The sequence below is a fragment of the Sarcophilus harrisii genome, chromosome 1 (genome assembly GCF_902635505.1).
Source record: "Sarcophilus harrisii chromosome 1, mSarHar1.11, whole genome shotgun sequence".
In the NCBI taxonomy this organism is placed as follows: Eukaryota; Metazoa; Chordata; class Mammalia; order Dasyuromorphia; family Dasyuridae; genus Sarcophilus; species Sarcophilus harrisii.
This window is the reverse complement of record NC_045426.1, coordinates 494371632-494397898: the sequence shown is the minus strand read 5'-3', so window position 1 is coordinate 494397898 and position 26267 is coordinate 494371632. Positions and strand designations below refer to the sequence as shown.

Below are 26267 nucleotides of genomic sequence, written 5' to 3'. Positions count from 1 at the left end.
TGGAAAAGACAAAGAAGTTAAATCACATTTAAGGTACCTCAGACAATGAAACATTATCATATGATTTCTTAATGTGAGACAATTCTTTTTTAAAACAATTTTTATTTCCAACTTAACAAAATTCCACACAAAACAAAGGCTCGTCTTAACTCCTTGGCCTTTTTTTTAAAAAAATTACACATTAATTATACATTTATTTCCAAATATACTCCTTCTCTCCACTCTCCTACTCGGTGAGCTCACCCTACAATCAATCTATCAATCAATTTATATTAATAATTTACTCTGTAACTAGCACCTCTGGAGTGAAGGTTTGCTAAACCCATCTATTATCATCTACTTGTCACTCAACTCTCACCTGAGGCTCCAAAAATCTGTAGCATGATGCAGGACCCACACCCTGGAAAAACTGCCTCAGCAGATTAAAGATAACCTCAAAACTATTGGTGAATTAGAAGGATATCTTTTCCAAGCATGTGAAGACTTTCCTTGGTGGAAGAGATGAGTAACAATAATTTGTTCCAACAACCATGAAAGTGGCTATAGCAGGTATTGTGGAGAGCTTAGAATTTATTTGGGCACTGAAGGTCATCTACTTCATCCCAGGTCATTGCCAGTTGTGTTGACTTTTGTCTTGCCACTTGACTTGGATGACTCTGGAAGAATGAGGATGACTTTGTCCAATTCTGCCTAACTTAAATCCACTTCACTCAAGCAAATCATCACCTTGTAATGTTATAGGCCCTTTTTGAAAATGATAAACAACAATAACTCTGTATTAGGCACTGTGTTAAGTGCTAAGCATATATAAAAAGAGGCAAAAGACAAGGGACTTTTTCTAATGGGAGAACCAACATGCAAGTATATATGTGTGTGTTTGTTTATTATATATATATATATATATATATATCAATCTATATGAGATGAATTGGAAATAATTAACAAAGTAAAGGCACTGGAATTAAGAGGGGTTGGAGAAGGCCCCATGTAGAAAGTTTTTAGCAGAAACTTAAAAGAAGCCAAGAAGGTTGCTAGGTAGATGTGAAAAGGGAGAGCATTCCAGGTAGAGGGACAACTAGAAAGATTGCTTGGAACCAAAAGATGAAACATCTTGGTCATGGAATAACCAGAAAGCCATTAAATCAAAGAATACACGTAGGGAAGAATGGTATAAGGAGATTGGAAAGGGAAGAGGAGGCCAGGTTATGAAGGATTTTGAATGTCAAAGAGTATTTTGTATTTATTCTTGCAGGCAATAGTGTCTCACTGGAATTTATTAAGTAGAGAAGTGACACTGAAGTGGGAGAGCAGGCTAAATAAGTAAAAATTACAGGAGACCTGGACTCATTCTCTGAGGAAGGGGTTTTAGTAGCATAAAAGCAACCAAGCAGCATTCAGAAACTCTAGTCTGAGGAACTTGCCTGATATTTATAAGACAAGGTTGTCTCCTTCAATCATTGGCAAGAACTAAAAAGCTTTTGTTGGATCCCCAGACCTTGAAACACTCAGCATGAGCCAAACTTTCTACAGGGCTGGGGGACAGCTGCCTACGCAGAAACTAACAAAAGCCCTACTGGGGCCCATTACAACACGGTGAGACTTCTATTTTAGCAAAATCACTTTCGTAGCTGAAGAGAGGATGCATTGGGATAGCAGACCCACCAGCAAGCTATTGCAATAATATAATCAAGGTGTGGGGTGATGAGCACCTACAGCTAAGTGGTGACAATGTCAGAGAAGAGAAGGGGATGTTTTAATGAATGCTGCAAAAGTAAAATCAACACACCTTGGCAACAGATTGGATACGGGGGCAAATTCTGGAAGGGAGAGAGAAAGTGAAGTAATTGATGAGCAATGATGCTACGTCAGATGGTTTTGGTCTCTTTGCTTAACTTTTTTTTTTTTTAAAGGAATGACAATATGGTGTGAGATGGAAAGAGGACTTGCTTACTGGGAAGTAATGGACGCATAAAAACAACACCTCGATGTTTTTTAATCTCTGAAATAGAAACATTATTTTGGTCACCACCGAATTGCTTGCTGGAGGTTTGCAAGCAAAACACTTCTCCATCCTTTTTCGTGGTTGATGCAAATTGCTCACCCTTGGTCCCTGAAGCCAGATAGAGCGAATTAAAAAGCAACAACGCAAAAACGTAGGTTCAGTTTATCACCCCGTGTGCCAGAGCACGCATCAAAGGTCCGTGATCTCACGCAGGACCGAACTCCACCCAAGCAGGTTGCAAGCCAACTAGGTCTTAGAGGATAAGCAATCCGCGGCTGGCGTGCAAAGCTCCGTTTCTCGTGGCCACGGTTCCGACGAGAAGCCTCTCAGAACATCTCCTTTAATGAACGAGGTTTTCGCAGCTCGTGGACGCCTGGAAGGGTTTGTGCTTCAGTGACAGCCTACGAGAGCCTGGGGCCACTTGCAGACAAGGACGCTTGTGCAATGACGGCCCTCCACGCTTCGCAGCCCTGCGGAGAAAGGTGGAGGGTGCACAGGGAGTGTCGCCCCCACAGGAAGGAGGGGGAGGCGTGGTGGGGAAGGGGGTTCGCCAGCAGTTGCCCCGCCCCCGCCCGCGCTAGGGCACGGTATCGCCCGGCGGCACGCTGGGGCTTTGGAGAGGAAAAGGGGCGGGGCCTGGAGAGGGTGGGAAATCAATCTATGAGGAGCCAACGCGAGAGGGAGACACTATCCCGGGACTGGGCAGGCGCCCCAGATCCCGCGCGCTGCCGTCGGCCGAGCCCCAGACTGCCACACGTTGTGCTTCGGGGAGTGGAGTCCTCGCGCCACCGCCGCTGGCAAAGCGCGACATCACATTGTTTCCTCGCTGTTCCCGGCAGCAACACCGAGCCTGTCACCAAAACTCCGCCCCCTCCCCCGGCTGCGCATGTGCCCTAAATGTCCACCCAGGGACTGTTCTAACCGCGCAAAGGAGCGAGCTGTAAGCCTCAGGCTCTGCGTCATCAGCGGGCGCCGCGGCGCGTTAGCGGGCACGCGCAAGCGAGAAGATGTCTCCGTCGCCGCCTCTCTTCAGTTTGCCCGAAGCGCGGACCCGGTTTACGGTGAGATCCAGGAAGCGGAGGGGCGGCCGAAAGCCGACCTGACCGGAGCCACTTTCCTCCCTTTCTCTCCTCTACCTTCTCTGTGGTACACTGGTCCTTCCCCGGGGCGGAACCCAGGGCAGGGGACGTGTGTACGCCGCGGCGTTCTCTACGGGCTCTGGGGGGGAGGGGATGGCTACCTGGCTCTTCCGCGCGCGCGCCTCTGTCTCCCCCATCGCGGCCGCTTCCCCACTTACCCGCGTGTCCCTCGCGGCTGTCCCCACGCCCGTTCCCCCGCGAAGAATCCCCTCACCCACTGAGGGCGGACGCGGGAAAGGCATGGCGCGGGGGGCGCGCGGGTAGTCGGTCCCTGAGGAGGGAAGACAGTTAAGGGCGGAGGCGGGAGGGGGGGAGGGGGTCACTTCAAAAATGAATCTGGGAGACCCAGAGGTCCCGTCCCCACCTCGCCTACAGCAATTGTTAGCTCGACTCTTGTTTTCCTTCCTTCCTTGCTTTTGATCCTTGGCCTTTTGGCTAAGATCAAGTGTAAATTCTGATTCAGAAAGATTTCATTGATCATCCAGTGTGTCCTAAGGCACTGGAGATGGATGGAAAACGACGTAGTCCCTGATAGGCACGCATAAGTACTGATAAAAATGAGAAACGTGAAAAGGAGCAAATCTTGACACAATGCCCGAGCAAAATTTGTATGGCAGCTCTCCTCATGGAGAGAAAATTGGGTGTGGAGAGGAGAGACCGATGTTCAGCCTAGATTGTTTTTCGCCAACTCCATCTTGACAGTGGTTTAATGTCTTACTATCCCTTAGCCGACTTGATAATTTCACATTTATAGAATTGCTTTTAACCACGCACACACATATGCACACCCTGACCCTGGAGGGGTTTGGCGCAGGTATATGTAAAATATATTTTTTTTCGTTCCGGTACCTGTGATTTCATCCCTGAAGGGAACTCCCGGTGTGGAAACTCCCTCCACCGAGGAAGATTGGCAGGTACATTTTACAGGTGAGGAAACGGAGGTGCGGGTTAAGCGACTTGTTCCCTGTCACATAGATAGTCAATGGTGGAGCTGGATCTCAAACCTAAGTCTTACGCCTACCAGAACCAGGGCGATTTCCCCTCCCACCTCACTGCTTAATTAGGTGTTTTATTCTTTTGACTCCATTTATACTAGTTATACAAGGGATGATTGAATAATTAACATTCTTAGTTCCATGGTCAACTATGTAAGGTGACGTTAAAACAGGAGCTCTGAAGAAAAAACTGGTCCTTTTTGTTGTCGCTATATTCATTTCCTTACATGTGGATGTTTTCTAAAATGATTTTTTTTGGGGGGGGGATATTTTGAAGATGTTACATCGGTATTATTTCCTATGTATTCTATCTTCCAAATTACTATTTTAAATTGATCCCCTAGTTCTTTGTAGTTCTAAGAGGAACAACTGTTAATCATATACACTCGCTACCCTCTTTAAAGGTCTTCAAACCAAGGCTGAATGACCACTTGTCAGGTAGGTGATAGTAGGAATTATTTTCTGCTATCAAGTGGACTAGATGTCCCTTCCAACTCTCAAATTCTGTGATTTTGTAGCATCATCCTAGCCACCCTATTCAGTGGTCCTTTCCCTTATTTGATCCTCTTTTTCTCAACATAAATTTTAAAGAACCCTTTGTGATATAATTCATTCTATACTTTAGCTGGGTCATAATTTTATTTTCTCATTTACCCATCCTTGCTTCAGTCTTTACAAGTTTTTAAAAGGTAAATTGGTTTCCTTTGACTTCAAAATGGTCTCTTTAGACAATTCTTTTTCATCCTCATTGGAATCATTTTTCTTTGTGTCTTCAGCGTGAGAGATTCTAGTCCTTTCTGAGCTGACTTTCTCTGTACAATTTTAGGTCATGGCATTCATTTTCTGAACTCTGAAATTTGGTTTCTCAAAATCTAAGGTTCATATGAAAGTCTGGTATTTCTATTATGAGAAATTTTGAGATGCAAAGATACCTATACAAAAAGTTGCCATCCTTTCTGTTTCAACAGACTCCTTATTGGGTCAAATTTAGGTCCACAATAGCAGTACTATTTTGCTTCTTCATGTTGATAGGTGAAATTGTCAGTCAAGCACCATTAATTTATTGACTTTTTTTATCTTTTGGACAGCAAGAGAGACAGCCCGAAGATGTCCTGATAATTGAAGTCTGCCATCACTACTATGTTGTATATCAATGCCAAACTTTGATCTATTTCCCAGACTCATCTAATTGCTCCTTCTGTGTTTAGGTGGTCTTTTGTATTCTCCTCTGCCCAATATCACTATTCAGAAGAAATGGAATGATAGTAATGATGACAGAGGAATCAGGATTACCCAACATTTAATTTGCTTTTGTTTTCTATGCCAAGGAAAATGTTATGTGGACTGAAAGAACAAAACAAAAATGGGAAGTTGAAAATGAAGAGAAGTAAAGAGAGAGCATTTTGGTGCAAAATGTTATACATTGTCAGCCATGGTGACCTTGTCATTTGTTTTTGCTTAATTATTTGTTACAGGGAAAGGAGAGAGAATTATCTAGGAATTACTGTGATGTATAAAAATCAATAAAAGCTTTTTTTTTTTTTTTTTTTTTTTTTTTAAGATCTTGGAGAATAAAAGAAGTTCTACAGGAATGGAAAAGGGCAAATGTCTTTTGAAAAAAAACAGTTGAAGGAGACTGCAAACTATAAATCATTGACTTTGACTTAGACTCCTGGCAAAATACTAGAAATATATTATTAAAAAGATGGTTAGTGAATACATAAAAAAAATGAGTGTAGCTTCAGCAAGAACAGGCCATGCCAATTTGGCCTCATTTCCTTTTTAGACAAGTAACTAGCCCGGTAAGTTAGGGTAAGTTTAACTGTAATTTATCTAAATTTTAACAATGTATTTGACAGTATTTTTCATACTGTTCTGGTGGATAAGATGGAGATTTCTGGACCAGATGATAAAATATTTAGGTGGCCAGATCTGATTGAATGACTAAATAGCAAAGGGAGATAGATGGTCATTAATGGTTCCTGGTCATCTTTGAAGAATATCTCTAGTGGAGTGCCTAAAGTAGTGTCTTTGTTTCAATGTATTTAATGTTTTTATCAGTGATTTGCATAAAGGCATATATACGTATGTCTACATATACATGTTAAAGTTTGCAGAGGACATAAGCTGAGAAACGGGTGTAGTGGAAAGACCATAAGACATAAAAGAAAACTAATTTCAGATTCCACTTTAGAGCCTTAATTATCTATGTGGGCAAATTTTGGGAACATAGATTTAGAATTGTATGGGATCTTAGCTTTTGGTCCTCCCCATTTCTTTTATAGTTTTAGGACACTGAGGCCTGGGGAAGTTAAGTAACCTTACCTCTCTGAAAGCTACCATATATATATATAGTGTGTGTGTGTATACATACACACATGTAATATGCAATATATATTATATATTCTGTATGTGCAGATCTATAAATATATATATATATATATATATATATATACACATGGCAGGCTTATCACCCCAGTAAAATATAAATGCTTTGGAGGCAGGGAATGTTTTATTTTATATATGTATATTCCCAGCACAATGTCTGACCCATACCACCAAAGGATCCTTTCAACCCTTTATCTTCTTGAGAACAGAACTATTCGATTTTTGTCCTTCTGTCACAATACAAACGATAATAGTTCTTTTTATAAAATTTAGGAGTTTAATACATGCCTGTCAAATTGTTACTCATGATTAATAGTATTCCAAAGCTATCTAGGCTATATACTATACTAAAATGTTGAGGTTAATTATATACTATACAGGTAAAGTATTCAAAAAGAAACTCCAGTTTTCTTTTCCCTCCTCAGTATAAAACATCTACATTTTTGACTTCTGTTTTTACTGAGACCTAGCTTATGATTCTGGACAGAACTGGTTTTCTTTTCCAGAAAGCTGAATAAACAGTTTGGAAATTGTTAAGGCATTAAGCCACTAATGATTGGTATGTGTGTCTTTCTGGTATGTTCATAACACCAATGAGTTTTAAGCCACTCCAAAATTTATTAAGTGTCTTCTATGAAAATGAAAAGTTGTGTGATCTAGTGAATATATAAGTGATTATTGATTGAACATATAATGTCATATAGGTAGTATCAGAGACAAGATTTGAATTCAGATCTTCTAATTCTAAATTCACTGCTTTTCCCACTTAACCTCTTTTGTTGGGAGGATCTAGTGGGAAAATTCATATAAAGATTTTATAAATCTTAAAATGCTATGTAAATTCCAATTAGTAATAAATGAATATTTTAAATCATCAGAAATCCAAGAAGATCTTGATACTGGCCAACCTCAGACTTAATTTGCTGAGATTACATATAAGAGGGATGAATGAAAAAGTCTTATATTTGGGTTCAAAACAATCAACTTCACAAGTTAAAATGAGGGGAGAAAAAAACAAAGTGAGGGAGTGTGTTTAGATTGCAGTTCATCTGAAAAGATTATGAGGCTTTGGTAATTGTCAAGTTCATGATGTCTATATAGGGAGCCTATACAGCAGCCAAGAAAAGCTAATGAATTCTTAAAAGTGTATTAATGGAGAAATAATACTCAGAATGAGGAAGTTGATAATCAGTAAACATCTCAAGCATTTACTATGTGCTAAGTAATAGTGCTTACATTTTATTACATTATATTCTTCTCACTGCAACTGTGAGAGTCAGGTGCTATTATCCCTATTTTACAGATGAGGAAATTGAGGAAGATAGGTTAAATGACTTCTCAAAGGTCACACAGCTAGTGTATGAGAATGGATTTAAACTCTAAAGCCCTACTATCTGCTCTGACACCTAGCTGCCAGTATTTGAGTCCTGCTTCTCATTTGCTGTCATGGTCAAGCCATGATTTAATCTCTTAAGGGTCCAAGGCAACTCTCTTAAACTCTCAGTTAATGAATTACCAGTCTTTGTCAGCTTGGTACGGTGGAAATAGACTTGGTTGTGAAGCCAGAGGAACTGGATTCCAATCTTTGGCTATATGTCCTACTTGGGCAAGTTTCTTTTTCTTTTCTTTTTCTTTTTTTTTTTTTTTTTTAATAGCCTTTTATTTACAAGATTTATGCATAGGTAATTTTTCAGCATTGACAATTGCAAAACCTTTTGTTCCAGTTTTTCCCTTCCTTCCTCCCACCCCCTCCTCCAGATGTCAGGTAGACCAATACATGTTAAATATATTAAAGTATAAGTTAAATACAATATATGTATACACGTCTATATAGTTGTTTTTGGTGCAAAAGAAGAATCGGACTTTGAAATAATGTAAAATTAACCTGTGAAGGAAATCAAAAATGCAGGCAGACAAAAATAGGGGGATTGGGAATTCTATGTTCACACTCATTTCCCAGAGTTCTTTCACTGGGTGTAATTGGTTCTATTCATTACTGCACTATTGAGACTGATTTGGTTCATCTCATTGAAGAGAGCCACGTCCATCAGAATTGATCATCATATAGTATTGTTGTTGAAGTATATAATGATCTCTTGGTCCTGCTCATTTCACTCAGCATCAGTTCATGTAAATCTCTCCAGGCCTTTCTGAAATCATCCTGTTGATCATTTTTTACAGAACAGTAATATTCCATAACATTCATATACCACAATTTATTCAGCCATTCTCCAATTGATAGGCATCCACTCAGTTTCCAGTTTCTGGCCACTACAAAGAGGGCTGCCACAAACATTCTTACACATACAAATCCCTTTCCCTTCTTTAAGATCTCTTTGGGATATAAGCTTGGGCAAGTTTCTTAACCTTTTTTAGCCTCAGTTCTGTAAAATAAGAGTTTTAGACTAAGTGGCCTCTGAGGTTCCTTCCATCCTTAGATCTGATCCATGAATCTATGGCTCAAGATTCCAGATGTTGAATTCTTTACAGGTCTGGGTGGCAAAAATTGTACAAAGCTTTGTTCTAGATGATAAAAATGCAAAGTAAAAAATGAAATCTTTTATCTTAAGGAGCTTCCATCTTGGAAGATACAACATGTTCATAGATAGTTACAAAGTATATAAAGTAATTTGAAGATATAGAAGAAGGTGCTAACAGGTTTTTTGGAGAAAGAAACAAGAAAGGTCTTGGGTAAGAAAAAAGCAGCAACCTGAGCTGGGTTTTGAAGAAAACTAGGAATTCAAATTGGGGGAAAAAAAAATGAACATGTGATCCAGGCACGATAGGATAAGTCCTATAATTAGATTATGGAGTGCACCTGTATTTCTGTTCCTTGAATTCTAGAACTGGACTAATTCATTTGTATATCTTGGGATTGATTTAGTTGCCTCATTTTGAAAGTGTTCATATAAGAACAGGAATCATTAAGCCAGCAGTGTGAATTTCAGGTTGGGGAATAGTTTTCTAGAATCCTTGTGATTCTAGGCCAGCGAGTGGTAGGAAAGAGAATGGCTTAGGGGAAAGAGGCAAAATAGTACTAAACATAGGGAACAGAGTGACAAATAGAGATTTGTGCTTTTAACAATGACTTAAGAGCTTTTGACATTTATCTATAGGGCATTGTAAATTAGAGAATTGCAGCATGTAGGTTATGAAATTAAAATCATCCTCCAAAAGAACTAATGACAGTTCAGTGTAGAGTTGATAATCCAAGCTGCAATAGAAAGCCAAGCTCTAGGACTTCTGTTTGTTGATCCCACAAGATCATAAAAGATAGGAGCAGAGCACAATTGGCTTTAGAATAGAGGAGGGGGTGGGGAATGTAAAGTTAATGATTTCTAATGCCTTTTTGTATGTATGGATCAGGATAGGAATTGGGGGTTTGGAAGAATCATTGGAAAATGAACTCAGGGAAAGTGCCAAATTACTTTGTATAAGACATTGTTCAAAGTCTGAAGGAGCTTCCTAAAACCAATGATGTTTGAGAAACTGTGTTTTTACCTATTTTCAGAAAAGGTGTGTGATTGTATTCTGGATATATATAGTTGAGTTAATATGATCTGAATATTGTTTTTGTTCATTGTAAAGTGAAAGTTACATATCAGGCTTTGATTCTACATGTCAGAACAAATACAAGTTAATAGTTTTCAATGAACTGTATTCAAATGAAAAAAAAAGGGTAGAAGATGAATGACTCGAGTTAATATTTCAGTGATTAGATTTTGAAATTTGGTAATTTTATGGATTACAAAATTTCAGTGGACCCTCTTAAACATGGACATTCTCAGTGTTATAGGGGGGGGGGGGGGGGAGGTGCGCGTGCCGCATATGCATACATGGGGATACAGATGGATTTGTATAAATGACTTCAACAAGGATTCAAAAAATACCTAGCTCTGATTTTTTTTAAACATTAACTTTTATTTCATTTTTTTTTATTTTACAGGCATATTTTATTCAGTAATGTTTGGTGAAGTGCAAATTATAATGGAAAAGAAATGAGGAACTAATATAATTCTAATATCTGTATCATGGGGGAGATGCTGGATCTGGCCTTCCCTTTGGTTTTGAAGGAACAAAGATAATATAACAATAGGAATTCAGGCAAAGAGCCTAATTGATCAGGATCCTTCTGTACTTAATATTAATCATAACCAGAATTATTTGGGGTTGATGTATAATTCCGTAACAAAAACATAGTTGATTCTATCTTAAAGATGTTCCTCTCTATCTGTTTAACTTTAAATTATTAACATTATTTGTAGGACAACCTCCATCTACCTAAGTGTTCGTAACAAGATGTTTTCCAAAGTTGGCAAGGGATTCATAGATGAAGAATAATACTTATACAAGATGAGGTCTCAGGGTACAAAAGACAATAAATTCCTTATGGTAGAGTTAGCTTCAGACAGCATCAGAAACCCCCTTGTCTATTCCTGTCTTTTCAGGATTATAAATTTTTTCATATGTATTGATACTTGAGTTTGTTGAAGTTTTGCTTGACCTAGCTTCCAACATTGAGGACTCTAAATTTAATTAATTTTTCCATAAAGAATGCCTCTAATTTGGGCATATATACGCAATCCCACTTTTTCAGTTAGAATACAGGAAGATTGGGCCTATAGTCTGGACATTGGCAGGGTCTTCATATTTTCAGTACCTTCAGTCAGCCTCTTAGAAGGGAGGAATGAGACATTACATCAGCTCTTATCATTGGGCTTTTACAGTCCGTAGCTTACTGAAGTATCTGCCCCACTTAAGAAGTGATATCACTGTAATAGCCAGCCTCTGTTAGCCAGATATATGATAACAGAAAAGGGGATGAAGGCAAGGAAGAGGTGGAGATACTAGAAAATGTAATAGCTAATATTTTTTCCCCATTTCAAAATAAATGGGAAATTAAAATCTGTTTAAAAAAAATCTTTTTGAATTCCTTTTCTATTCTAGGTAATGATGAAACTGTAGGAGCAGAACTGGCTAAGAAAAAGGAAGCATTTAAGATTAGAGAAATGATTTCATACAGACATAGATGAAGATCCATTTTTCCAGCTAGACACTATCTGTAGATTATAATCTTGGCCTAGAAGCCCCAAGAGTAGTCACTCTAGAAGAGTGGAGACATATCTAGAAGATATGGAGACATATCATTTTAGGGAAAATTCTCAAATTGGAGTGGGGATTTAGAAGAAGAGAATACCTGAGATTTTCTGAAAAAGAATAAAGAACAGGATATTTGAATAACAGTTCTGTTTTTTTGCTTTGAATTTCCTCCAATTCCCTGCCTCTTTTCCCTAATACATTAGGACTTTTATAATTTGGATAGTGGAAATACTCCATAGGATAATATTTCTCTCTCGGCTATGACTTGGAAAAGAGTCACATCTAAGATTAAGATAGCTGACCCTCTAAGAGCCTCTTGGAGGAAACCAAAGCTATAATGTGGAATGGAGCCAAGAGGTAATCTTTGGATTTTCTTGTCACTTTTTGTCTTCATGGCTACCTCAAGTCTGGTTAAACCAAAAGCCAGGGCCTGGCCAGGCAATTAAAACTCAGCTGAGAAGTCACTGAGACTGCCTTGGTTTTTTTCCTTCACATTAAAATGGATCAGACTAGGATTGCCTTGTTCCTGCAAAGGCAGAAAATCTAAAAAAGGGCCAGCAGATGTGTGGGCTTGGTCTGGAAAGTGACAAAGGGCAGAAAGCAAGAAAATTGTCCCAAGTAGTACCAAGTTGTTCAGTTCTACTTTCCAGAGTTTACCCATATAACATAAAACAATCTGATTCTCCATAGTTTTCCTACCTTTAGCATCTGGTTACAATTTGTTTGCCATGAATGTTAAACTAGGTGCTGAATCTTCTGGGCTTTCTGAGGCATAGGGAACAGGCTTGCCTCAGCAAGTAAATGTATCTAAATTATTTGGAGAAAAATGGTGATAATAGTAGCATGATGGGAGTTGGATCCTCTTATTCATAGTAAATTCTTTCTGTAATACTCAGGGATAGGTGTACTTGGTCACAGGAAGAATAATCTTTAGTTGAGGAAGTGAGGAATGAGATTGCTTATCATCTTACCAGGCAGTTAATTAATTTGTATAAATTCTTTCAATAATCCCCAACAATCATCTAGCCTTCCATTGAAGGCTCCACTACCTTTCAACATAGTAATTCTATTTCTAGAGTTCCTGAGTTAGGAAGTTCTTTCTTTTAAAAAAAAAAAAAAAAAAAAAAATCTGTATTTCAGTAACTTCAATCCATTGGGTTTAGCTTCAAAGCAAAACAAAAAGAATCTTAATTTCTGTAATCCTTGGGACACTTGAAGAGTGAAATCATCTTCATTTTTTCAAGTCAGATATTCCCTATTCTACTAAATCTTCTCAAGTCTGTTCATATGATTAACCTCATCCAAACACACTCCTATTTTCACCTGTCATTCAAATGTTTCATTTAAAATTGGATGATTTTGTCAGTATGGTCTGAAGAGAAGGTAAAGGACTCCCTAAATGCATCCTAAGATAATATTAGATATTTTGACTTCTTTTTTTAATTGCTGAATAATATTAGATTTCGATCCACTAAAAATCTGTTTTTCTTATGAACTGCGTCCTTGTTACATCTTTTTAATTTGTATTTGAATAATCAATTTTCTGAATCAAAACCTAAGACTTTACATTTATCCCTATTACATTATTTTATATGGCTTTTCATTCTAGCCTATTGGAATGTCTTTAGATCCTGATTCTGTTGCCTATTGTATAAGATATGCTTTTCAGTTTTATGCCACTTGCAAGTTTGATGTATGTTCTCTATCTTCATCCCAGTTGTTGATAAAATTGTTTATTTGTTTTTCCAAAAGGGTGAAAGAAACTGTGTGGCACAACATTAGAAATCTCCCTTCAGGGGCAACTAAAGTGGATAGAGTACCAGCCCTGATGTCAGGAGGACCTACGTTCAAATGTGGTCTCAGACACTTAATACTTCCTAGCTGTGTGACCCTGGGCAAGTCACTTAATCCCAATTGCCTCAGCAAAAAAAAAGAAAAGAAAAAAGAAATCTCACTTCAGACTGATAGTTGTTATTTTCTGAATTGACTTCTTAACCAATCCTATTTCCAGTTAACTGTATTGTTATGTAGTCCATCTCAGTATTTTATGCATAAGAATACTGAGATTTTTTTCAAGTGACTTTCTCAAATCTTAGTATGTTACCATTCACCTGTGGGCAGAGAAGCAGCATGGTATAATGAAAAGTAATAACAAATAGTTAAAAACTAGCATTTATATAGTGCTTTAATGATTGCAAAATATTTTATATGCATTAGTTCCTCTAATTCTCTTAATAACCCTGTGAGCTGAATAATACTGTTAACGCTACTTTACAAATAGCCTAATAGGCTTAAAAAGGTTAAGGAAGTTAACCAGGGTCACATAGCTAATAATGAATGTCAGAGGTAGATTTTGAACCCATGTTCTTCTGACTTTTGAATGTAGGGTTTTTTCTATTATAATATATGCTTCTAGACTTAGAATCTATTGCAAGACCTGCTTTAAATTCCACCTCTGACATTTATTGCCTGTATGAACATAGACAAGTCATTTAACATCATTGGACCTTGGTTTCTTCATCTATTAAATGAGAAATAATAATTCCCTTCCTTTTCCTTTTCCTTTTATTTCTTAATGAGTGGAGGAAGTGGGAAGGAGAGAAAGCTTAAGTTTAAAAGATAGTATTTGTCTCCCAGAATTGTTTTGAGGTTTAAGTGAAATATGGCCTATAAAACACTTTACACCTTAAAAGTATTGTCAGCTATTTTATTTTTTCTGATCTAGAAGGCTGGTCATCCTGTAAGAAGAGGAAAATGAAATAAGGTCAATTAGTCTGTTGTGTTCATAACCTACCCTTTTAAATATATTGTAGAATTTTGCCATAAATCATCATCAAGGTTACTGGCCCATAGGTTGAAAGATTTTTTTTCACTTCTTTAAAATATCAGTTTGTTTCATTATCTCCAGTTTTAGAAAACTTAGCTCTTCTCAGTTTTTACTTATAAGTCATTGATAGTTCAGCAGGCACCAACTACAAGATCATTGAGCATTGTATGTTGTAAAGCCTACGGCTCAACTTGAACTCCTTGAGAGAAGTTAACTCTTGTACTCCTCTCCTTTCTTGACTTTGGTTTTGATTGCTCTCTAATCATATACTTCTCCATCTGAAAAATCACATTTAAAGGAGAAAAAAATGAAGGTAGAGTTGGTTATTCTTTCTTTTAGTCATTTGTATCACTGTGCCCTCCATCCAAGGTAGCAGCTTTCCAAGAAGCAAGTTGTTTATTTTCTTCTTCTTGTCTCAATATAGCACTCCCCGAAAACCATGTCATTTTTATTCTCAGCATTTATAACAAGCCACAAGTTCTGCTATAGTTGAGCTTTCTTGATGCATTTAATATAGGACTGTGCTTTTCTTATTTGTTTAACCCTTCTCAGTTATCTACCTCCTTGTCATCTTTTGTCCTTTTAAAATTTGCACTTGCCAGTCAGTATTCCATGCAATTATACTAGTCTCTTATGTGTTCCTCTATGGTCACAAATTGTTCTGTTATAATTTTCTTAAATCCTCCTTGAGTTGATATCCCTTTTAGAAAGGGAAAAAAAAAAAAAAAAAAAAGCATTCAAATGGATAGTACTTTGTTTTACAAAACATTTTTCTTGCTATAATTTTATGAGATAGATTGAGGCAGCATAGTAAAGAAGAAAAGGGATGGATAATAAACATTCTGAAGGAAAACTCAACAGGATGCTCCAACCATTTGAAGTTATATGTGGAGCTGTTTTGTTTTTCAGTCAACCACCAAAATCTTTCCACAGATTTATCACTTTTATTTTCCTAGAATTCTACCAGAGACGCCTTGATCAACAAAAATATCAAGCCATTATTGAGCACCTTCAGCCAATTAGCTGGCAGGTAAGAGCATCCATTTCCATCAGCAATTCATACCAAAGTTTTTTGTTTGTCTGAACTCTTAACAAAACACAGATTTTGTTTTGTTTTTGATAGTGAAAATGAGAAAAAATGTACCCTTGATCAAGCTTTCAGAGTTATTCTAGAGGAGGAAATTGTAAGTATACTTTTCTGCTACCATATTTTAAAATTTTGCTATCAGACTAAGGAGTTGTCATTTAAAAGTTACTTCTGTTTCTGAAGATGAATCATTTAATTTAAAATAAGAACCATTTTAAAGAATAAGTAGGAGAAGAGGCTTCATTGTGTTGTGGATATAGTGCTAAGTGTTGTACTTGGAATAAAGAAGAAAGATCTAGGTTCATAGCCTGTCTAGCTGTGTGAGCATGAAGCAAGTTATTTAACTTCTCTGGACTTGAAGCACTGCTCTGAGATTCTATATTATAAATGGGTTGTATGTGACCTGGCTCGTTAAAATAAATTATCATATTGATGAAATTACAGATCCATGATGATTATTGCTTACTATTTTATATTTAGACCATTTGTATTATAATTGACATAACTATTTCTGAACTCGTTTGAGTCAGTACCCATTAAGTGTTTCATAGGCATTGTAAAAACTTAAGACAATAAATTAAGAATACTTCATCCAAGGGAAACTAAGATTTTTAAGTATATACAAAGACAATATATAGCTCAGAATATAGTTAAAGAAAGGGTATCTCATTCAATGAGATTCCACTTGTAGTGGAATAAGAGTTATAGTAGCCAATAAAGTCCAACTGATCCTGGATAAGTAACCTTTTTTTTTTTCTATTAGACTATCAAAAGTCATTCTAAGGTGTTCTTACCAGTAAGGTACCTGTTAGGAATAGTGAAAATTATTTATATAATATTTTTAAAATACTGTATTTTCTCTACTATCTGTATGTGTATGCATGTAGAGAAAAAGAACAAAAATATTATGTTTTGTCAAAATACATTTTATTAAGAAGTAAAAACAGTTCTTTGGTATTTTTATTTATGCTTATTGTGAACTAAGAACTTTAATGTTTAATTATATCACTGTTGTCTTTTGTTTCAATGGTTTTCCAAGTAGGCACCAATTTTTTTGTGATCATGGACATGTTTTGATTTCAAATCAAGTGCTAATACAGATTCACAGTAAGCTAATCTGCATAAGACCCACTTAATTTTGGAACAGATTGTCTCGGATTCATGTAACTATGTTACAATTACTGCTATTATGGTAAAAAGGGGGAAAACTGTGGCTACATAATCCCAGAGAAGTCAGAATGATATTATTCAACTATAAATCTATAACAAGTTGGAACATATGATTATAGTGGAATGTTACTGTTCAATAAGAAATGATTAGCAGGTTGATTTCAGAAAAACCTGGAGATATATGTGAACTGATGCAGAATGAAGTGAGCAGAACCAAGAGAATATTGTACACAGTAACAGTAATATTCTACAGTGATCAATTTTTAGTAGTTTCACTATTCTCAACAATACAGTAATCCAAGACAGTTCCAAAGGACTCATGATGAAAAATGCTGTGCACACCCAGAAAAAGAGCTGATGGAGTCTGAATGCAGATTGAACCATATTGTTTTCACTTTGTGTGTGTGTGTGTGTGTGTGTGTGTGTTTCCTTTGGGTCTGTGTCATCTTTTACAGCATGACTAATATGGTTTAAAAAATAAATAAACCATAAATTTTTGTTAACTCTGTGAACATAGCATCTCAAGTTTATTTTAGCTTATTTTCAAAGGAACATTTTAGTTTATTTTCCTTTAGACAAATATCTAAAAAAGCCAAGTTAGGAGATCACAAAAGGCTATATAAAGTCTACCTCCCCAGAATATAGCCTTTTCTGCACTGCAGTAGCCATTCACTTAATATTGTTCAAGAGGAAGGGTACTAAATAGATGGGATTGTGGATATACTACCTGTTCTGAGGTATGGCACAGCTGATTATTTCAATCCCAAAGCAAGTATTTTAACCTGCTTTCCTTTCCCTTTTCTTAGAAAATCATGAGTATTCAAATTGTATAACTTCAGATTAGAATAAGTTAGTATACTATCCCTGTGTGACATAAACTGTTAAAGAATATGGAGTTACATAATGAGAAACAAGATAATATTGCTAAACTTTATTAAATCATCAAAAACCTAACAAACTGTTCTTTAGGGTGTTTTAGTAGTGTATACTTCAATATTTTTAACTTGGAGACAAATGCTTTAAAGTAGGGAGGAAAATTCGGTTAGCCATAACAATAAAGATGGGGGCTGAACCAGTGATTTCAGAGAACAAATGACTAGTCAGTGATCACTTCAGTGCTAGTGCTCTTACTTTGCTACACTATTTCTTATATTAAATATACTCTTTTAGAAAAATTTCCATTGATCATAGAATTTAAATCTGTTAGAAAAGGAATCCTCACTATCACAATACCCAGCAATTGGTTATCCCATGCATTCTGCTTAAAGATTTCCATTGAGATAAGAGCTTATTATTTCCTGAGGCAGACCATCTCACTCTTGGATAGCTTTAGGTGTTTGGAAGTTTTTTCTTATATAAAGTCTAAATTTGCTTATTGTCTTTGGTTGTGCCCTCCGGGTTCAAATCTGGTCTCAGACACTTATTAGCTGTGTGACCACACTTTTTCCACAGTTCCTCATCTGTAAAATGAGCCGGAGAAAGAAATAGCAAACCAGTATCTTTTTCAAGATGGGATCAGGAATAGTTGGACAAAATGACTCAACAAAATAAATCAGTAAAATTATGTGGTGCTTAAATCATGTAATACAAATGTAGAAAGATAATCTATGAAGATAGTTTGGTCTTGTAGGGAAGTGGCAGTAAAGTCCCAACTTATACATTAGGCAATAGCTAAAAGTATTATAATTAAAATCTTATAATGAGAAATAATAGTTTTTAAACAAAATAGTTGCAGTTATCAAATTATTGCAAAACATTCCTATTTGATTTCAACTTTTTGCTTTATTCTTAGATAACCCGTGCATCATGTGAAAATGTTTTGGCTATTATTTCTCTTGCTATTGGGGGAGTCACTGAAGGTAAGTATTTTTCATAGATTAATCAGATGAGTGAGATAATTGATTTTAACCTTTTTTTCTCCTCCTCTCCCCCTGTCTTTTCTAATTTATACCTTTCCTTCAAAGCTCATCTCAAAAGCCACATCAGCTCCTCCCAGCAATACTGATCTCTCTCCAGTTCCTGACCTCCAGGGTAATCCCATGTGACACTTTTAGTACTTAATCATGTTTATCTTATCCAGTTTTTAAATTGTTTCATGTATTTAATTCTTGCCTCCTAAAGTAAAATGTAAGCATTGTGGTAGTAAAATTTATGATATATACAATTCTTGCATCCCCCATAATGTCTAGAATGGTATTGGGCACACAATAAATTCTTTTCATATCACCCTATCTAGATCCTTCTTTTGTTATCCTATGAATTCCATGTACTCAGTACATGTTTCATAGTCTTATTTTCTATCCCAAGCCCCACTGTCATCCTCAGTCCTTCAAGTATTTCTGTAGATGAATCTTTGATTCTTAGTTTCCCAGTTTGTCTGCTTCAAAAAGTCTCAAACTTCTATCTTCTGTCTACTACCCACATTGTATAGAGATCTAGATCTGATCCGAAACTTCTGCTTCAATGCTTTGAATACCAACAATCTGTTCTTTGGCTCTTCTAGTGACACATTCCTAAATAAGATCTTTGTCTTCACCACAACCAATTTTTCCATTTTTCTGGTCCCATTTTCCTTATAATCTTGAACATAAAGTTCTCTAATATTCCAATGAATCTGGGATTTTATCAGTGTGGGTATTTCCTTTAGGGATACAGATCAGAAACTATCCATGCCTGTCCAACCTGTGCAACTTCTTTCTATACCCTCTTGTAAATCTACAAAAGGAATAGCAGAAATTTAATGGTAGAAAATCTAATTAATGTTCTTGAGAGATTTGTCATATTCTTTTAGCAATATGTGGCTATTATTGGGCTTATCTCAGTTATCTCTTTCTGTTCATACGTCTCCAGTTTTATCCTTTACACTACTTTTGAAAAATTGTTCATTTGTAATATGTGGCAGCTGTTCATGCTCACTATGTATATCTCCATTTTCCTTTGAGTGATTCGCAATTTATGAGATTACTTACTGTTCCATAACTCACAGCAGTACAATATCACCAGAAGAATATTATCACTGAAAAGATAGGCCTTTGTTGCTGAGAGAAACTTAAGGTGATTAGAAAACAATTCAATCCATTTTTTTCTTCTTGTTCAATTCTAAGTCCACTTCATTGTCTATTTGTAGTATCTTTCAAAGATATATGCTCTGATAGATGTGCTCTATAGATTGTCCATCCAACTCCATATCAGTTTGGGCAGTATTCAGTCAATAAATGTTTATTAAGTACCTACTGTGTGCCAAGCCTATGTTAAGTGCTAGGGATTTGGCTAGGGTTGGGGAGTGAGGTACATGTCTTTTGAGAAACTCACAATCTAATGGAAGAGACAACATGCAAATATTTATATGTGAACAGGAAACAATCAGCAGAATTAAAAGGGATTGGGAAAGGCTTCCTATAAAAGGTAGGATTTTGGCTAGGACTTGAAGGAAGCCAGAGGCAAAGATGAACAAGGGAGAATACTCCATGTTTAAGGGATAGTCAGTAAAAATTCCCTGAGATAAGTGATAGAGTATCTTAATTTAGAAACAACAGGTCTGATGTCCCTGGATCACAGAATACTGTGTGTACTGAGGTGGGGGTAGAATGCAAAAAGGGTGAGGTGTAAATAGACTGGAAAGGGCTTTAGATGCCAAACGGGATTTTTTATTTTATTCTAGAGGTGATAGAAAGCCACCAAAGTTTATTGAGGTGAGACTAATGGTATGGTCAAAAAGGAAGATCACTGCCTACCTAGTAGAGAATCTGCTGGAATGAGGAAAGATTTATCACAGAAAAACTAGCCAGCACCCTGTTGCAGTATTCCAAGTGTGAGGTGATGAAGACATGTACCTGGGTGGAGGTAGTATCAAAGAAGAGAAGGGGGTACCTGTGAAGAATGTTAGGAAAGTAAGATTCCTAACTTTTTTTTTTTTTTTTTGCCAATCGTTATTGGCAACAGATTGGATATGAATGGTGAGAGTGTGGAGTTGAGGATGACAAATTGTGTGAGCCTGAGTGACTGAAAAAGATGGTAATGCCCATGGCAGTAAATAGAAAAGTTTGAATGGAAGGAGAGCTGGGGGGAAAAGATACTGAGATCAGTTTTAGATATGCTTAGAGATAGAGCTTAAGATGGCAGAGAAAAGGCAGAAAATTGCTTGAGCTCTCCCTGGTTCCCCTCAAATCAACTTTAAATCATGCCTCAGAACAAATTCTGGAGTGACATAAAAGGATAGGATGAACCAATTTTCCAGTCCCAAGATAAATTAGAGGATCGCAGGAAAGCATTGTTTTACTTGGATATAAGGAAAGTACCTTTTTCCCCCACCCCTCTAATGCAGGATGTGTCCAGATAAGCCAGTAGGAGGACCCCAGCCTCAGTAGAGATCCAGCAACCAAAGGCTCCATAACCCCAGTTCAGAAAGTCAGCTGTGTTCCAGCCTTTCCGCTTTGGTGCAGCAAGCCATTGGCCAGGCCCCTGGCTCCTTAGCCCAAAAAGCTTATACCAGGAGTAACATTCAGTTTTAAAAGTCAAAGAATAGACTGGAAAATAAGCAAACAAAAAAGCTCTGACCATAGAAAGCTACTGTGACAACAAGGCAACAAGGAAGATCAAAACATACAAACTCAGAAAATGATAACAATGTCAGAACACCTATGTTCAGGCCTCAAAGAGAACTGTGAATTTGGTCTCAGGCAAGAGAAATATTGGTCTCAGTCTCAAAAAGTCCTCCTGAAAGAGCTCAAAAAAGTTTTTAAAAATCATATAAGCCAAGTAGAAGAAAAATCAGGCATGTTGAATTTTAAGATGTCTACATTCAATACAAGATACTCAATAAGAAGTTGCAGGTGTGAGACTGACAATCAGTAGAGAGAGTAAGGTAAGGGTAAGATGACTTGAGAGTCATCTGAATGAGGAAGATAATTAAATCCTTGGGAGCAGATGAGATCACCAAGTAAACAAGTATTGAAGGAAAAGAAAAGTGGTCCTAGAACAGAGCTCTGGGGGAGCACGCATGGTTAGTAGGTATGATCTGAATGACATCTAGAAATGGAGATTGAGAAAGATTATTCATAGATAGGAGGAAAACCAGAAAATATCCCAAAAATCTTGACTAAAGAGAGTATCAAGAAGGTGTTGAAACAGTTTTAACAAGGATGAGGAAAGTGAGGAAAAAAACAATTTAGGTTGAAAGAGGTTATAAGCCAGACAGTAGAGTGTGAGAAGAACAATGATTGTAGATGGGCTTGAAATTTACTCTACAGGGAGAGAGATGGGATGATGGCAGGCATGATTGGAAGCATCAAGTTGAGGTTTTTTTGAAGACTGGAGACACATGGGCATGTTTTTGTAGACAGGAAGAGGTTGAAATTAAATGAGAGAATGGGAATGTTAAGTGGAAGACAGCTTGTTGGAAGAAACCATGGAATGAAATCAGTTGTACATCTTAGAGAGATTAACTTGGATAAGAAGAGCCAGGTGAATCAGGAAGAGATAATAATGATAGAGGCATCTGGGTGAAAGAGCCTTTGTGGTAAGTTTGAGAGTGAGCTAATTAGAAAGGCATTAAAAAGATTGTAATATCAGTGAGAGCCCAGCTGAGATTATACCACATAAATTTCAGGCAAGTAGATGGCAGAGTTTAGTAATAGTTTGGGCTATTAGTTGATGCAACGTCTCTCAGCCTCAGTTTTCTCATCTACAAAATGGAGATTATAAGGAAAGGAGGAGAGGAAAACCAGGAGAGAATATCCTAAAAAATCTAGAGAGAAGCAAATTCATGGAGTTTGAATAAACCTGTTTCTTAGGGATTTTGTGAAGGTCAAGTGAGATAAGATATGTTAAGTTCTTTGCAAACTTTTAATATTTAATATTATGTAAATGGAATGATGATGATATTGCTCTTGCTCAAACTCCATGTTTTACCACTCAGAACCCCTTTATTTTGACTTCAACCTTTCTTTCCCAGCTTAATTTTTTACATTATTCCCCTTCAGTTTTGGAACTAGGATAAAATCAAACTCTGCCCTTTTTCTTAGAAAGATTAAATCAATCTAATACCACATGACCTCATTCACTCTTCCTATATCTTTTAGACCCTCCCTAGTCACCTTTCTTCTAAGTGTATTGACATCTTCCTCATTAGAATTTAAGCTCCTTAAAACTAGAGACTTTTTTTGCTTTCGTTTTTGTAACTCTAGAACCTTGAACAATACTTAGCATTTAATTACAGGATAGGAACTGGAACTGGGCCTGTTAATTGATAAAAGTCTAGAAAATTCCCAAATGACGAGTGTAGATTAGTACTTTATTTGCAACTTTATAGTATTAAAGAGTGATCTAAAGAATTGATAGATTAAAGGACTTGTTATGGTTACATGAGACTTGAATATAGGTCTTCCTAGCTTCAAGTCTTGCTCTTAGGCATGACACCAATGCATCAACTCTTTTTTTTTTTTTTTTCTTTTATCTATATTCTGAGTATTTGGTGCAATGCTCGGCATATAACAGACACTAAATAAAGGCTTTTCCATTCATTCATTTACACATTCCATTTATTTTTGTCACACTTTAAAACTTTTATTTTCTAACAGCATACCATCTTTAGCTTTTATGAATTATTAAGCTGTTTTCTACATTTGAAATATACTTCTTTGTCTTTAAACATCTTTTTCTTTTTTTAAACTGTAAGTCAGGTGTCACCTCTTGTGTGAAGTTTTCCTTGATTTCCTCCCCACTCACCAAAAATTGTATCTTCCTCCTCAAAGACTTTTCTTGGATATCTCCTTTGAGATAAGGACTTTCTGTCTGTCATTCCAAATCTAGTATTGTATCTGTGTGCCTATGTCCATTCAAAATCAATTAAGTGTAAGCTCTTTGAGGAATAGAATTTGATTGTTTTTGTCTTTTTATGCAGAATGGCATAAATGACACTTTAGATGTGGTAGGTGTTTCATAAATGTTTGTGAAATAATAATCATTCACTAACCCATTTTTTGGTCTGGATTCAACATCTCTCAGCAATTAACTCCCCGGGATTTTTGTTTTTAACAGGTTAAATATGTGTTTATCAAAGAATTAAAGTATTGTAGGGAAAGATGGTATTTAACAAAAGCAGTAAACTAAATTTGTGATATCAAGTGTAGTTAATATTTTCTATTTTTAGCAATTTTGAATTTACATATATATGTATATTTTCTGTTTTTTTAAAATAATATTGAATTTACATATGTATTTTTGCCAATTCATGTGTTTATTGAAAAATATTCCTTTAGGTCCTGGCTAAAATCCCATCTTCTGGAAGAAATCTTTTTTTTTTTTTATCCCCTTTATTCCCTTTGCGGCTAGTGCCTTCCCTCTTAGTACAAATATATGTATATGGTTTATATATCATCTTTCCCATTAGACTGTGAAATTCTTTAGATCAGAGACTGTTGCCAGGCAAATAGTAGCAATAAATACTTAATTTGACTTGACTAGTACAAGCATCAAGTCAATTGTTATACAATTAGCAAATGATGGTTAAGAAATGAATATTTAGTATTCATGCGGTCTTTGTAGGGGAAATGACCCATTAATTTTTTTTCTATTTGCAGTTCTATCAAATCAGTTCTCTTAATTAATTTCTTCACTTTCATTTGGACTTGAGCACTTAGATTTTTTTTAAATGAAGGGTTGTGTAAAATTTAGTTGCAATTTTAAAGGCAAAAAATTGTTTCCTTGGGTAAAAATAACATTTGTACAGTTTTTTCCAGAATAATTCATCATGTCTAATTCTTTGATGTTTTCATATAAGTGTTAACCAGTATATCTCTATCAATTCTTATACCTCTGTCAACTTGCAATTAATTCATAAATTATATAATATCATTTATATTTTTTTCCTTGATTGATTCTGACATATTGAACTTTTCTTCCCAACTAGATTATAAACTTTTCAAGGGTAGGGACAACTATGTCTTAATACATTTTCTGTTTCTCCCATCACATTTATATAATTAATAAGTCACATTTACACAGCCAGTAAATGTAGGGTCTGGAACAGAAATCCAGATCACCTAACTCTACAAGATTCCCTCATATAGTGTATGGCAAGATGGTGCATAAGTACTTTCTGATAAATAGGAAAAGGTAACAACAATTCATATTTACATAGTGTTATTAGATTCACAAACTTTCTCACAATACCATTGTTTGGTAGATAGTATAAATGGTATTAGAAAACATGATTTAGTACATAGAATCAGGCTAGAGGTTAGGAAAACCTGTGTATAAGTCCAACCTCTAAAACATAGACTCTGGGACTCTTTAACATGTTGCTTAACTTCTAAATGTCCAAGGCAACTCTTTTAAAACTGAAATTTCGGGACACTGCCAGTTTGGATTATTAGAAACCATTTCCTCACAAATCCAGTTAAAATTGTTCTCTGTGTGTGTGTGTGTGTGTGTGTACACATAATATCCATGCATGTACAGTTTGTATCCATTGTGTGGATAGATATAAAATCATCTCCGTTTTACAGATAAAGAAACTGAGATTAAGTGATTTGCTACAGGGCTACACAACTAGTAAGTGGTAAAGCTGGAACTTGAAATTGGACTCGACTGAATTACCATGTGTATATAACTAGTATGATTTCTTGGGGGGAAAGTTTTTTTCTTTATTTAAATGATGTTTGTGCATTAGGAATAGGAGAGAGAGAGAGAGATGGCTGAGAAGTGGCATGGAATCTGATCTCCATTATTCTTTTCTTAAACTGAAGTAAATCTCCCTGTGCTCTTTTTTAAAAGAGCATTTTAAAGTGTCCTTTTTTTAAAAAAAATTCTGCATTATTCTTCATAGATTATATAAACATGCAATTCTCTAAACTTTCTAATTGAAATATGCCCCCACTTAAAGGTATTTGTACAGCATCTACACCTTTTGTACTATTGGGAGATGTTTTGGATTGTCTTCCTTTGGATCAATGTGACACAATCTTCACCTTTGTGGAGAAAAATGTTGCCACTTGGAAATCAGTAAGTTTGTTTCTCTTTTTTGTTAAATCTGTTTTTTCTCTTATTTATCTTTCTGGAAATCCTCCAGTATCATAACAATATATATCATGTAATTCTCCCTGTATCTCTAATTTGAGACAAAAAATCATGTATTTGCTAGTGGTTGTAAGGATTATCCCGTTGTAAATTGTATTGGGTGTCCTGAGATGACTTGAATTACTCTTAGATTCCTAGAGAGTCATGTGAGAGTCATATCCCTGAAGAAAGCTGAAATAGGAAATTTGATCATGCAAAAGCAATTAAATGAAACACTTGTTAAGTATCAGGTATTCATCTCTCTTGTATTTTTGAAATTAAATTTTTGTAATAGAAGAGCAAACTTAGTTTGTTACTAAATTTCTTACTCTTGGTGCATTTATGGAAGAATACTGTAAAGATAATGGAATGTGCTACAAATTCCATGTAATAATAAGGTCTTTTATTTACAGAATACATTCTATTCTGCTGGAAAAAACTATTTGTTGCGTATGTGCAATGGTAAGTAAAAATATTTACTAGTAGAAATATATTATCTTTA

The 26267-nt window shown here is 36.2% G+C and overlaps 1 protein-coding gene across 5 annotated transcripts in view; it reads left to right on the top strand.

The window, feature by feature from the left end:
- The first annotated feature begins 2932 nt into the window (after nt 1-2932).
- The window catches only part of THOC1 (THO complex 1), a 51951-nt gene continuing 28616 nt past the window's right edge, over nt 2933-26267 (top strand). For 4 of the 5 annotated variants that reach the window (XM_031946554.1, XM_031946553.1, XM_003760013.4 and 1 more), the window contains exons 1-6: nt 2933-3063; nt 15408-15481; nt 15575-15635; nt 18501-18567; nt 25593-25711; nt 26179-26227. In XM_031946554.1, the coding sequence (XP_031802414.1) occupies nt 3010-3063; nt 15408-15481; nt 15575-15635; nt 18501-18567; nt 25593-25711; nt 26179-26227 (424 nt within the window). In that variant the 5' untranslated portion in view covers nt 2933-3009. Of the gene's footprint in view, nt 3064-15407; nt 15482-15574; nt 15636-18500; nt 18568-25592; nt 25712-26178; nt 26228-26267 lie in introns of those variants that run through there. The other variant, XM_031946555.1, reaches the window with a different exon arrangement.